This window comes from Aquarana catesbeiana, linkage group LG03 (genome assembly GCF_042186555.1).
Source record: "Aquarana catesbeiana isolate 2022-GZ linkage group LG03, ASM4218655v1, whole genome shotgun sequence".
Classification (NCBI taxonomy): Eukaryota; Metazoa; Chordata; class Amphibia; order Anura; family Ranidae; genus Aquarana; species Aquarana catesbeiana.
In genome coordinates this window covers 154,887,156-154,900,644 of record NC_133326.1, presented here as the reverse complement: position 1 = coordinate 154,900,644, position 13,489 = coordinate 154,887,156, and the positions used below count along the sequence as shown (strand labels likewise).

General features: G+C 41.7%; 1 protein-coding gene across 4 annotated transcripts in view; it reads left to right on the top strand.

Moving 5' to 3' along the window:
- SFMBT2 (Scm like with four mbt domains 2) overlaps window positions 1-13,489 on the top strand; it is a 254,257-nt gene that overhangs the window by 192,935 nt on the left and 47,833 nt on the right. For all 4 annotated transcript variants that reach the window (XM_073619432.1, XM_073619433.1, XM_073619431.1 and 1 more), the window contains 2 exons: window positions 10,125-10,251; window positions 12,366-12,479. In XM_073619432.1, coding sequence (XP_073475533.1) covers window positions 10,125-10,251; window positions 12,366-12,479 — 241 coding nt within the window. The remainder of the gene's footprint in view (window positions 1-10,124; window positions 10,252-12,365; window positions 12,480-13,489) is intronic.

The following is a 13,489-nucleotide window of genomic DNA, read 5'->3' as shown; positions in this document are numbered from 1 at the left end:
AATACTAACACTCCTGCCACTTCCAAACTTATCAGCCTAACATCCTCCTTTGACCTGAAGCAGTGGATACATGCTCCTACTCACTCAGAAGGCAATATTCTTGACCTCATTTTCTCTCACCTTTGCACTCCATGCAACCTCTCTAACTATCCATTGCCTCTCTCTGATCACCACCTTATTAGTTTCACTCTCTCCCTTTCCTTCACCTCCTCTCCCTCCAACCGCCTTAAAGTTACCCGCAGAAACCTACGTCATCTCAACGCTTCTCTTCTCTACTCTGCTATCAACAACCTCTAAGACAAAATCTCACCCCTATCCTGCACCAACCTAGCCACTTCTCTGTACAATGCTTCACTCCTAGCCTCACTGGACTCACTGACCCCCCTCACTACACACAGAATCAAGCCCCTACCCCTTCAACCTTGGCAAACAGATGATACTAGAAGTCTGAAAAAAATGTAGTCGTGCTCTTGAGCACCTGTGGCGTAAGACTAAGTCTCAGAGAGATTTCAACCAATATAAATCTGCCCTCCAAAAATATAATTCCCGTGATAATCCCGTCAACTGTTCTCCACCTTCAACTCTCTACTTCTTCCTCCACCGCCTCCACCCGCCAACTCACTCACTGCCCAGGAGATCGCCAATCACTTCAAACAGAAGATTGATACAATTCGCGCAGAGATCTCTACTGTTCCGATACCCTCCACGCTTTACACTTCATGCCCACAGGCACAATCATTACTTCCCTCTTTCAACCCCACCACTACAGACGAAGTTGCTAAACTACTTGGTAATGTCCACCTTACCACCTGCCCTCTGGATCCCATTCCCTCACAAATGCTACGTTCACCCTCTGGCCCTATGCTACACTCTCTAACTCACATCTTGAATCTCTCCCTCTCTTCTGGCATCTTCCCCAACTCTCTCAAACATGCACTTGTCAGACAAATACTTAAAAAGCCCTCACTGGACCCATCCAATCCTAACAACCTACGCCCCATCTCCTTGCTCCCCTTCTTATCCAAACTCCTCGAACGTCTGGTCTACAACCGACTGAGCATCCACCTCGCTGATAATAACCTTCTTGATCCCCTTCAGTCTGGATATCATCCTCAACACTCCACAGAAACCGCTCTCCTAAAACTAACAAACGATCTACTAACGGCCAAAACCAGTCAACACTATTCTGTACTCCTACTCCTGGACCTCTCTTCTGCCTTTGATACGGTTGACCACCCCCTCCTCCCAAAAAACTACACAGCTTTGGTCTCTGTGACTGTACACTTCGCTGGTTCTCTTCCTACTTATCCAACCGCACCTTTAGTGTTTCTTACAACTCTACTTCCTCCTCTCCTCTTCCTTTCTCTGTTCGGGTCCCCCAGGGTTCTGTTCTTGGACCTCTCCTATTTTCAATCTACACCGCCTCCCTGGGTCAACTGATAGCCTCCCATGGCTTTCAATACCACCTCTATGCTGACGACACCCAAATCTATTTCTCTACCCCTCAGGTCACTCCCTCTGTCTCCTCACGTATCACTAATTTACTATCGGATATATCAGTCTGGATGTCACACCACTTCCTCAAACTCAAGCTATCCAAAACCGAACTTATAATTTTTCCTCCCCCATATGCCCCTTCCCCTGATCTCTCTGTCAAAATCGATGGCACAACTATAAGCCCATCCCCACATGCCAAGGTTCTAGGTGTAGTCCTAGACTCTGAACTCTCCTTCAAGCAACACATCCAATCACTGTCCAAATCCTGCCGCCTCAACCTCCGTAACATCTCCAAAATACGCCCCTTTCTAACCAATGACACAACAAAGCTCTTAATTCACTCGCTGGTCATCTTTCGCCTCAACTACTGCAACTCCCTTCTCATTGGCTTACCTCTACATAGTCTATCACCTCTTCAATCCATCATGAATGCCGCTGCCAGACTCATCCACCTTATCAATCGCTCTGTGTCTGCCACTCCTCTCTGTCAATCCCTCCACTGGCTTCCGCTTGGCCAAAGAATTAAATTCAAAATTCTAACAACTACGTACAAAGCCATCCACAATTTTGCCCCCAGCTACATCACTAGCTTAGTCTCTAAATACCAACCTACTCGTTCTCTTCGTTCCTCTCAAGACCTCCTGCTCTCTAGCTCCCTTGTCACCTCCTCCCATGCTCGCCTTCAGGACTTTTCCAAAGCCTCTCCAATCCTATGGAATGCCCTACCCCAATCTGTCCGCTTATCTCCTACTCTATTAGCTTTTAGATGATCCCTGAAAACCCTTCTCTTCAGCCTATCTTACCCACACTTAACAACTGTATTTTCATTTTTTCCATCAACTCATCCCCCACAGTTATTACCTTTTTGTTTCCACTTGACCCTCCCTTCTAGATTATAAGCTCTAACGAGCAGGGCCCTCTGATCCCTCCTGTATTGATTTGTATTGTAAGTGTACTGTCTGCCCTCATGTTGTAAAGCGCTGCACAAACTGTTGGCGCTATATAAATCCTGTATAATATGATAGTAATAATAATAATTTGCGAGAAAAACAAAAACAAAAAACTTTTTGCACTGCAACATAACACATAAGGTAATTTGGCCTGTTTATGCTTTAGAACTGTTTGGCAAAGCTGTCCAGCTGGGGCTTGTTGTTACATTTTGCCTCCTTTTGAGTCTTAACCAGTTTTAGTGTTGTCTATGATTGGCTGCAATGGTTAAACAATCAGTGCGTGAGCACTTGCATGTGGGAATCTCATAGAGTCCGACACTTCAGATTGTATAAAAAATACATTTGATATTCATTCATTCTAGAGCTGGAAGCCTCAAAAATATAGATGGCTTATATCTAGTGCTGAAATTTGAGTCTCATTAGGGGAAACTTGCTAAAACTACACACATTATCTGGTGCAGCTGTGCATAGTAACCAGTCAGCTTCCAGGTTTTATTGTCAAAACTAAACTTCAAAGTTGAAGTAAGCAGCTGGTTGGTTACTATGCACAGCTGCATCAGATTCTGTGTGCACCAGTTTTAGTAAATCCCACCCCACACTGTGTTCTGATGTGGAACTTGGTGGATTTATTTAGCTTTAACGCTGACCCTGATACACTATATCAGCATTTTTTAACCTGGGTGCCTTTAGGTTTCTTCAGGAGTGCCTTGGCAAAATGCCTAAAAATTGATCAAAATTGTATACAAGCCAGCAGGTGGATCAATTCATTATGCACCATTACAACTTTCTAGACACTGGCATCCTAACAACCAATGATGTCATCAGTTAATAAGGAGGATGTCTGTCGCCTCCACAGAATCCTTGTTTGACCCTCCTCTGCCTCTCTCCATCATCACTGGGGTGATATTAGCTGACTGATGGCGAGAAATTGAGTGAGAAGAGAAACATTGGAATACTAGTCAGTACCAGTGTACAAAAGTGTATTCGCTTTGGAAGAATAAATCACCTCTAATGTTGGGTGGTCTATGTGTGGATGTTGCTGCATTATGTAAAACTATTAGAATAGTTTTTTACATTTTAGAATGGGGTGCCTCGAGACTGTCCATAATTTTAAAGGGTGCCTTGACTGAAACTAAGTTGAGAAACACAGCATTATCTATTCAGATGCAAAGCCACATTTAATCATTTGATCATAGTTTGTATCCATCTGTCTGTAATTAGAATAGCTGTACACAACATAGTCCTATGAAAATAGGTTGGTTTGGTAAGAAAAACTTGTTGATTTACTCGACTGTGCTTCACCAAGGAAGCATAATTTTATGTTTACATTCTGTTTAATCCCATTTTTGTTTGCTCTATGTGATTTGTCTTAGTAGCTTTGCATAACACCCATAGCATTTTCAAATAGGAATTTCCCCTTGTCTTGCTTCCTCATGCCTTAGTAAAGAATCTGCATTTAAAGCTCAGTTCTTATATTGTAAATCTGTTTTCTGCTAGAAGTTATCAGTGCTGTAAATTCCACAGTAATACAGGTACAGGAATTTCAGGTACCTGTAAAATAAAGAGGCCACCTTTCTTATTATAATAAACTCAGTTTCTAATGTAACTCATCTGCTATGCTTCTGTCAGATAGAACAAATCAGTTTATCTTGTAAAATTATTTTGAAGTAGCAGGGAGTATATAGTAACCTTGACAAAAGCAGATTTTTTTTTTAACTGTATTTGTACATAGCATTGTACTGCATCTTTCAATAAAATATACTGTAGGTCTAGCCTAGACATGCAATCGAAATTTGGCCAAATTTTGCATCTTTCGGACAGATGTCTCCAAATATCCCAAGAAAAAAATAACGAATAATACGAAAGAAATTATAGTGAAAATAATGAATGAATTTGACATGATTCGTTCATTCGTTAAAGGTCTAATGAAACAGAAGGTGAACTCAGAGTAAATCTTAGTGCAGGTTCATACAGGAGTTACCTGTCAGGTGACTTAACCGCCAGACAAGTTGCGCTGCCTGCATTGCAATGAAACCGTTCTAATAGGAGCGACTCAAGTCGCTCCGACTTAGAAAAAGGTTCCTGTATTGCTTTGGGGCGACTTTGAAGCTGCTTGCATTGACTTTTATACAGAAGTCGTTTTGCAAGCCACGCTGTATGGGGTGGCTTCAGAGTCGGACTAACCGGCACTTACAGTCCAAACAGCTGGTTAATTTTGTGCTGGTGATTGGATTACTGCTAAAGTGCATTCTTGAGAACTGAGTGAGAAGGGTGTTGTATTGTATTTGAGCAGAGGAGAAGAGATATTGTCATTGTGTGTGTTAATGGATTCAATAAACAAAACGACTTTCTAAACTACGAATCGTTATCACTAATATATATACATACATAAAAAACGAATCGATTCGGTATAACGAATATCGACACTCTACATAAATAACGAATTATCCTAAAACGAAATAACGTAACATAACGAATATAACAGAACGAAATTATGTATTTCATGAATGAAAACAAAACTAAATTAAATTTTCCGTTGTGCACAAGTCTAGTCTAGCCCCATTTTTTTTTTCTTAGTTTTGGATAGAATGGGACAGTGGCCCTAGTGACCATTTTCACTGAAAGTGAATTCCCCTCATTTGCTGTTGTGTCACTTGTACAAGAAGTGAAAAAAAGACAGCAAAACAAAAAACTGACAGGTGCTCTATCCACTTCCTACTTTATCCCCCCAAAAAAATTGATTTGGGATAAGTACATTAAATGAATAAGTCAGCATGCAATGGGATCCTACAGTAGCTTGCAGTCTATAGGCTGACCCCTGTGTAATTGAAAGGCAAGCCTGTAAAATATGCAATGACTGTAAAAGGACATCTATCCTTAGCTCTCCAGCAGCATACTGTATGTCTTCAAACTCTGGCTCTTTGCTGCTTCTCAACCACTGCAGCTTGTATTTCACTACAGGATGTACTAGCTGGTGGGAGGAACCACACCTTGTGGTGGAGGAAACAGGTGTTCAACCCATCCAAAAATGTAAAAATACCTGCAGGGACCGGGGAGCAGCAAATTGCAGGAGTTTGAAGACACTAACTAAAGATGCTCTTCTTTTACAGGCTGTGTTTAGTTTGCAAGTCCTGTGGTAACAGGGTCACTTTAAGCAGTGAGAATAGTTGTAAAGAAGTAATATATCAAAAACAAGTGTGAAACACTTCTGACCATAATATTAACCCTTAGCAATTTACTGAAAGTGTTTGTATGATTTACTCAGAAAACCTCTACAACTTGCACTCAGTCATGATATCACATACTGTATTTCTGATTGTCTATACTGTACAGTGGAGACAGAAAGTATTCAGATCCCCTTAAATTTTTCACTCTTTGTTATATTGCAGCCATTTGCTAAAATCATTTAAGTTCATTTTTTTTCCTCATTAATGTACACACAGCACCCCATATTGGCAGAAAAACACAGAATTGTTGACATTTTTGCAGATTTATTAAAAAGAAAAACTGAAATATCACATGGTCCTAAGTATTCAGACCATTTTCTCAGTATTTAGTAGAAGCACCCTTTTGATCTAATACAGCTATGAGTCTTTTTGGGAAAGATGCAACAAGTTTTTCACACCTGGATTTGGGGATCCTCTGCCATTCCTCCTTGCAGATCCTCTTCAGTTCTGTCAGGTTGGATGGTAAACGTTGGTGGACAGCCATTTTTAGGTCTCTCCAGAGATGCTCAATTGGGTTTAAGTCAGGGCTCTGGCTGGGCCATTCAAGAACAGTCATGGAGTTGTTGTGAAGCCACTCCTTCGTTAGCTTCGTTTAGCTGTGTGCTTAGGGTCATTGTCTTGTTGGAAGGTAAACCTTCGGCCCAGTCTGAGGTCCTGAGCACTCTGGAGAAGGTTTTTGTCCAGGATATCCCTGTACTTGGCCGCATTCATCTTCCCCTTGATTGCAACCAGTCATCCTGTCCCTGCAGCTGAAATACACCAACACAGCATGATGCTGCCACCACCATGCTTCACTGTTGGGACTGTACTGGACAGGTGATGAGCAGTGCCTGGTTTTCTCCACACATACCACTTAGAATTAAGGCCAAAAAGTTCTATCTTGGTCTCATCAGACCAAAGAATCTTATTTCTCACCATCTTGGAGTCCTTTAAGTGTTTTTTTAGCAAACTCTATGCAGGCTTTCATGTGTCTTACAGTGAGGAGAGGCTTCCGTCGGGCCACTCTGCCATAAAGCCCTGACTGGTGGAGGGCTGCAGTGATGGTTGACTTTCTACAACTTTCTCCCATCTCCCGGCTGCATCTCTGGAGCTCAGCTACAGTGATCTTTGGGTTCTTCTGTACCTCTCTCACCAAGGCTCTTCTCCCCCGATAGCTCAGTTTGGCCGGACGGCCAGCTCTAGGAAGGGTTCTGGTCATCCCAAACATCTTCCATTTAAGAATTATGGAGGCCACTGTGCTCTTAGGAACCTTAAGTGCAGCAGAAATTTTTTGTAACCTTGGCCAGATCTGTGCCTTGCCACAATTCTGTCTCTGAGCTCTTCAGGTAGTTCCTTTGACCTCATGATTCTCATTTGCTCTGACATGCACTGTGTGCTGTAAGGTCTTATTTAGACAGATGTGTGGCTTTCCTAATCAAGTCCAATCAGTATAATCAAACACAGCTGGACTCAAAAGAAAGTGTAGTACCATCTCAAGGATGATCAGAGGAAATGGACAGCACCTGAGTTAAATATATGAGTGTCACAGCAAAGGGTCTGAATACTTAGAACCATGTGTTATTTAAATTTTTCTTTTTTAATAAATCTGCAAAAATGTCAACAATTCTGTGTTTTTCTGTCTGAATACATTCCGTCCCCACTGTATGTTAGTATTTCATTGCTGTATTATGTTATGCAGATAAAGACTTTCTGACAACGGCTCACGTATTCTCATTGTATTTATAAGACTCTCCCAAAGTAGAAAAGATTAGACTTACAGGCCTGGACATCCTGATATTTAACCACTTCAATACCAGGCACTTTTGTCCCTTCCTGCCCAAGCCAATTTTTAGTTTTCAGCGCTGTCACAATTTTAATTGCAGTTGCGCGGGCATGCTACCCAAAATTTTTTTTATCATTTTGTTCCCACAAATAGAGCTTTCTTTTGGTGGTATTTGATCACTACTGGCATTTTTATTTTTTGCGCAACAAATAAAAAAAGACCGAAAATTTTGAAAAAAAAAATAGTTTTTCTTTGTTTCTGTTATAAAATTTTGTAAATAAATACGTTTTCTCCTTCACTGATGGGCACTGATGAGGCTGCACTAATGGGCACTGATAAGGTGGCACTGATGGGCACTGATAGGTGGCACTGATGGGCATTGATAGGCAGCACTGATGAACACTAACGGGCACTGATAGGTGGCAATGATAGGCGGCACTGATGGGTACTTATGGGTGGCACTGATAGGTGGGCACGGGTGGGCACTGATTGGCACTGATAGGTGGACACTGATGAGCACAGATGGGCACTGATAGGTGGCACTGATGGACACTGATGGGTGGCACTTATGGACACTCATAAATGGCACTGCTGGGCATCACTGTTGAGGAGACATCTGGAAGGCACTGACTGACTGGCACTGACTGGCAAGATTTGTGAGCACTGATTGGCATTATTTGGGCACTTACTGGCATCCCTGGCAGTCTAAGGTGGCATCCCAGGTCATCCATCTGTTGTGGGCATCCCTGGTGGTCCTGGTGGCATCCCTGGTGGTCCAGTGTGGGCATTTGCGGGGGGGGCTGGGCTGATAAACAATCAGCGCAGACCTCCCTGTCAGGAGAGCCACCGATCGGCTCTCCTCTACTCACGTCTGTCAGACGCGACTGAGGAATAGCCGATAAACAGCTCTTCCTGTTTACATCGTGATCAGCCGTGATTGGACGCAGCTGATCACGTGGTAAAGAGCCTTCGTCAGAGGCTGTTTACCGAGATCAGTGTAACAGTGTGTCAGACTGACACACCACACCATTGATCGCCGCAATGCACACCCCCACGGGCGGGTGGCGGCTGTTATCCTGCTGGACGTCATATGACGCCCAGTCAGGATAACTGAACCACCGCCCGGCCGTCATTCTGCTATAGGCCGGGCGGGAAGTGGTTTTAAACATATAAATCTAAAACAAACTTGTAATATGCTGCAGGTTATCAATCCTTGGATGAGGTGGCTATGTTCATGTTTATGTTTAGGCTTCTTTTCCTGGTAACCCTGTGAACAACACATATCCTATCTCTGTTTGGCTATGCTTATTACTTCACTTTATCACATGGAGGTGGTTGTCTCCCAGGTTGGACTTTGAACATTCCTCTCTTCAACCCCATCACATTGGAAGTTGAAGGATTAGTAGTTTACAGGAGGAAGACAATTGTTTGTGCTTTCAGTGCCACTCACATAAATTGACAATGCACTGCATTTCTGTGAAACTCATAAAGTATTTTCTGTACTTGCTGGAAAAAAGAAAACCACTGCAGCCACTAGTTATGAGCCCAAGATACCCTGGTTAGGTACATTTGGCAAATCCAAACCCTCTTTAAAATCAATGGGAGCTGAATCTTAAAAATCATTAATGGCTATTTTTTAGTCTTGTAGACAAGGCATTATCAAACAAAAGGCATACATTAATGGGCAAATAACATGGGGGATGCCTGGAACCTGCTTGTAAAGTTTCACTTTCATAAGATGTATACATCATACAGCAAAACTGAAACTTACAAAAAAAGTTGTTCAGTTTGCTGGTAAATGTTCCCATCAGAGCATGCAGTGTGGCCGACCAGGAAACGAGGGACGAGCATGCAGCCCTCTACCTCCTGAATCATACCAGGCCACATGTCCTCAACATGGGGAAGGTACCTTGCTAGGTGGCTTCTTCCTCGCAAAGCACTTTGTTCTCACAACCCTTGCCTGGTGGTTCTCAGTGACTGCAGATCAGCTTATCAGCAACTGAAAGTCCCATTTAAAATAAGTTGGCCCCCCAAATATTTGCCCACTCCTATGCAAATGTCCCCCCACTTTGACAAGTCTTTTATTAAAACAAAAGCTCAAAAATGTACCGTGATGTAAATCCATTGTCAATCACATCATCCAGCAATGTAGATCCACATCAATCAAGATGAATAACACCAGCCAACCCACCGAAAAAACCCACCGACCGCCAAACTACTAGCCTGTGCAGGAAGCCGCCATATTTAGTATTTGTGCTAAATGGTTCACATCATGCTGCACCTGTTTGACTGTTCACTGAACTCCAGATATGTAGAACTTACACTGAACATTTGGTACCAACCCAACACTCATCCCTAGCAGCCACCACATCTAACAACTAGCAAGCTGCAATATAATACATTTTGTTCTTGGGTCAAGATATCCCCTTAAAGAAATAATTAACCCTCATTTTTAAACACATCTCCAAATCTCACAGATCTGGACAATTGGACCATATAGAGCATGAAAGAGAGACAATAAAAACATTTGTATAATTACTGTATTATTGCTTTCAGAATAACAGATATTCTTAGAAAAGTACCTCTTGCCACTCCTACAATGAAGCTGCATTTTAAGATATTTATATTCCTTTTCATATATTTTATACTTTGCATTTGGAAGTTACTTTGTCATTGCCTTGGTTTCAGACATCCAACTCTCGTGGTTTCACAAAAAACATGAAGCTGGAGGCTGTTAACCCAAATAATCCCTCAGAAATCTGTGTTGCATCTGTGACCAAAGTAAAAGGGAGATTACTATGGCTCCATCTTGAAGGTACGAAATGTCTTTTTTTTTTTGCTGTTTGAATTGTATTTTATAGGCACACACACTTCTGTACACAATAATGCCTTCTTTTGGTATGAAGATCATATATCCAACACATTACATCAGAAAAGGAAAAGGAATTTGTGGTTTTTATTTTTCACAATTGTTGGTTGATAAACAAAGAGCTGTATCTGCTGTAATAAAAATCTTCTTTGATCTTAGATTTAAAAATAGGAAACTATTCTTGAAAATGGAACTGGTAAATGCATGCACTAAATTTTCATGTATAAATCAGAATATTTATCTGCAAATGTTCAGTGTTAAAGCTGAGCTTCATACATATATAAAACGGAATATCAAATTCAGTGATGTATTCTTTAAATATATAAAATGTAAAGCTATTTTACAAACAGTCTTTGAATCTCTTTTCATATCAGCCTGATCAGTGTGACCCTTCATTATCACCTTCGTTGTCACAAGCTGAGGAAAGGCAGCGACCAAGATGTATTGTTTTACTGCAGTAGAAAAAAATCAGGTCACTGTCTGTACTGATTAATGCTGGCCATACACAGTGCAAATTTGCACGGTTCCCCCATCAACACAGACAGTGTTGACAGGGGAATCAGTAATTGTTTTCTCCTGGCAGGGGGGCAGAAGTGGGGGAAGCTGCCGGGAAAAGACGGTGATTATTGCTAGCGGCTATAGCAACCACTAACGTTAATCACAAGAGAATCCAGCAGGCTCGTTGTACCCAAGTTGATCGATCAACTTAGCACATTCAGCTTGCCCATTACCGGTTTGAATCTCGGCTGGTTCCATGTATGGCCGGCCTAAAAAGGCTGTTAAATCTGAATAGGCAAAAATACAAAGCTATTCACAGGTAAAACAGCTCTTGTATGTGTATTTTGAATGTTTTTGTTTTTTTTTTGCCTTGAGTAATAGCATAACCTTGTATTCTTCTTTTGTTCAAAAGTAAAGCATTGCTACCCCATGGCATTACAACCACCCAGGCTCCACCCTATATTCCGGCGAGTGCAGAGGATCACCTAAATCTGGTGCTTGCTGACAATGGATAAAAGTCCCTAAAATGTATGGGTGGGCACTCCCTAGCATTTATTATCACTGCTAAACAATTATCTTAAAGTAGCAGTTATCTGGAGGTTTGGCTGTCATTTCCACGTAAGAATAATTTTACCATCAAACCAGTATTAAACAGTTAATATCAATCCCAGGGACAACGAATGGGGATTGATTTACTAAAATTGAAGAACGCAGAATCTGGTGCAGCTGTACATGGTAGCCAATCAGCTTTTTACTTCAGCTTGTGACCCACAACAGAAATGGCAGGTGCTGCTCAAGGCTCCACCAGCTCCTCCAACAAGGACAGAGCTTGTCCCAGCTCAAAACATGTAGAAGGGAAAGGAAGTCCTAAAAGTCGCACATCCCATCAAAACCCTGTAAGGAAGTGAATGATGGCCTCAGCTCAGCCAGGTTGGAGCCCGGGCTAAGGCTGTCATACACTTCCTTACAGTGTTTTGCTGAGATGTGCGACTTTTAGGACTTACTTTCTCTAACTGAAGCTTATTCAATTAAGATTTGACAAAAAAAAAAAAAATAGAAGCTGATTGGTTTCTATACAGAGCTGTACCAGATTTTGCACTCTCCAGTTTTAGTAAGGCCAGCCATTCAGAGTGCAAATTTATTTCCTGCAACCATTGATTACAGGAAAGAAATTGGCACAATTCCCCCATCAGCACAGACAGTGTTGACAGGGGAATCAGCAATTGTCTTCAGCTTGCGGGGGTGATCGATCAGCTTGGTACATTCAGCCTGCCAATTTACGGTTCATATCTCGGCCAGTTCCTGCTGAACCACCCGAAATTTGAACCACATATGGCCAGCCTAAATCAACCCCATGGTCTTTATCTTCCTCTGTGCAGTCTGGATATATTCTGGATATGTTCTTAGAGCCAATAACAATACCTTGAAGTATGTTTAATGATATATGCTTTTCTATCCCAGGAATATAATGAATAATTGGTGTAATTATCACACCGATTACAAGAAATGGCTGTCATTAACTGTACACACCCATTTAACATTTACTTGGATGTTTATCTCAGGTCTACAACAGCCACCTCAAGAATATATCATTGATGTGGAATCAGTGAATATTTTCCCTGTAGGATGGTGCGAAGCTAATTCCTACCCCCTGAGTACACCACACAGAGCAACTGGTAAGTCTCATACACCATACCAAAAATAACCATGATGAATATATGTTTGTCACTGTGATTCTAGCATATACATTTAAAATATTGCATAGAAATTTAAACATCAAACCAGCTTACATGAAATACATTTTTGATGTAACGTTTATTTTTTTACATATTTGCTTTTCTAGATTTCTTGAGGGTATTTATTGTACAAAGGTTTAAAACTTTTTACTTAGCCATCTTTATGTTAGATTTAACTGATGGGTAAGGATTACTCTGCAGGATTTCCCCAGGGCGGAATAGCAATCGCTTCCAATCGGCAGCAGTACTTGGTACTGCAAATAGAGATTTTCCAACTAAACTGAAAACCCATTGTGCCAGCTGGCACCAATCAATCCATTTTCATAGAGACAAGGAAATTTGTATTTCACACAGTACATTATGGTACGATAAAAGATCACATCCAGTCCTGTCAATGCGGCAATTTAGGGAAGGTAGCATATCCAACTGTCAGTTATTCTTGGTGAGGGATCTGCTTGTCTATGGCTAGGTTTACAAGAGGTTTCATTAGCTTTTCTACTGAGAGATTTAAAGTGGTTGTAAACCTCAGACATGAAAAATGAGCAAAGCATGTCCTTCTATAGTATATACTTGCCTTGATCCAAAGCACGTAGCATGATTTATGTCTGCATGAGTCACTTCTGACAGGTATCGAGGGGGGTGGGAAGGGAGGAGGATTGGAAGCCCCAGAACACAGCCTGGGATTGACAGACTCAGCTGTGCATGTTTCTCTATGAGATTGTGTAGAGCGGTGGCCATTTCCTCCACTCAGGTCTCAGCTGCTATAGGCGCTAGGAATAATCACTGTCTTCTCCCAGCAGGGAGGCAGAGGCATGATGGGACTTGTAGTTCTACAACAGCTGGAGGGCCACAGGTTGAGCACTCATGTTTTAGGGGTTACGCTGGGGTAAAAAGGTTGAGAAAAGCTGTTCTAGATGAACTTATTGCTATCAGAACAGATGAGAGTGCCT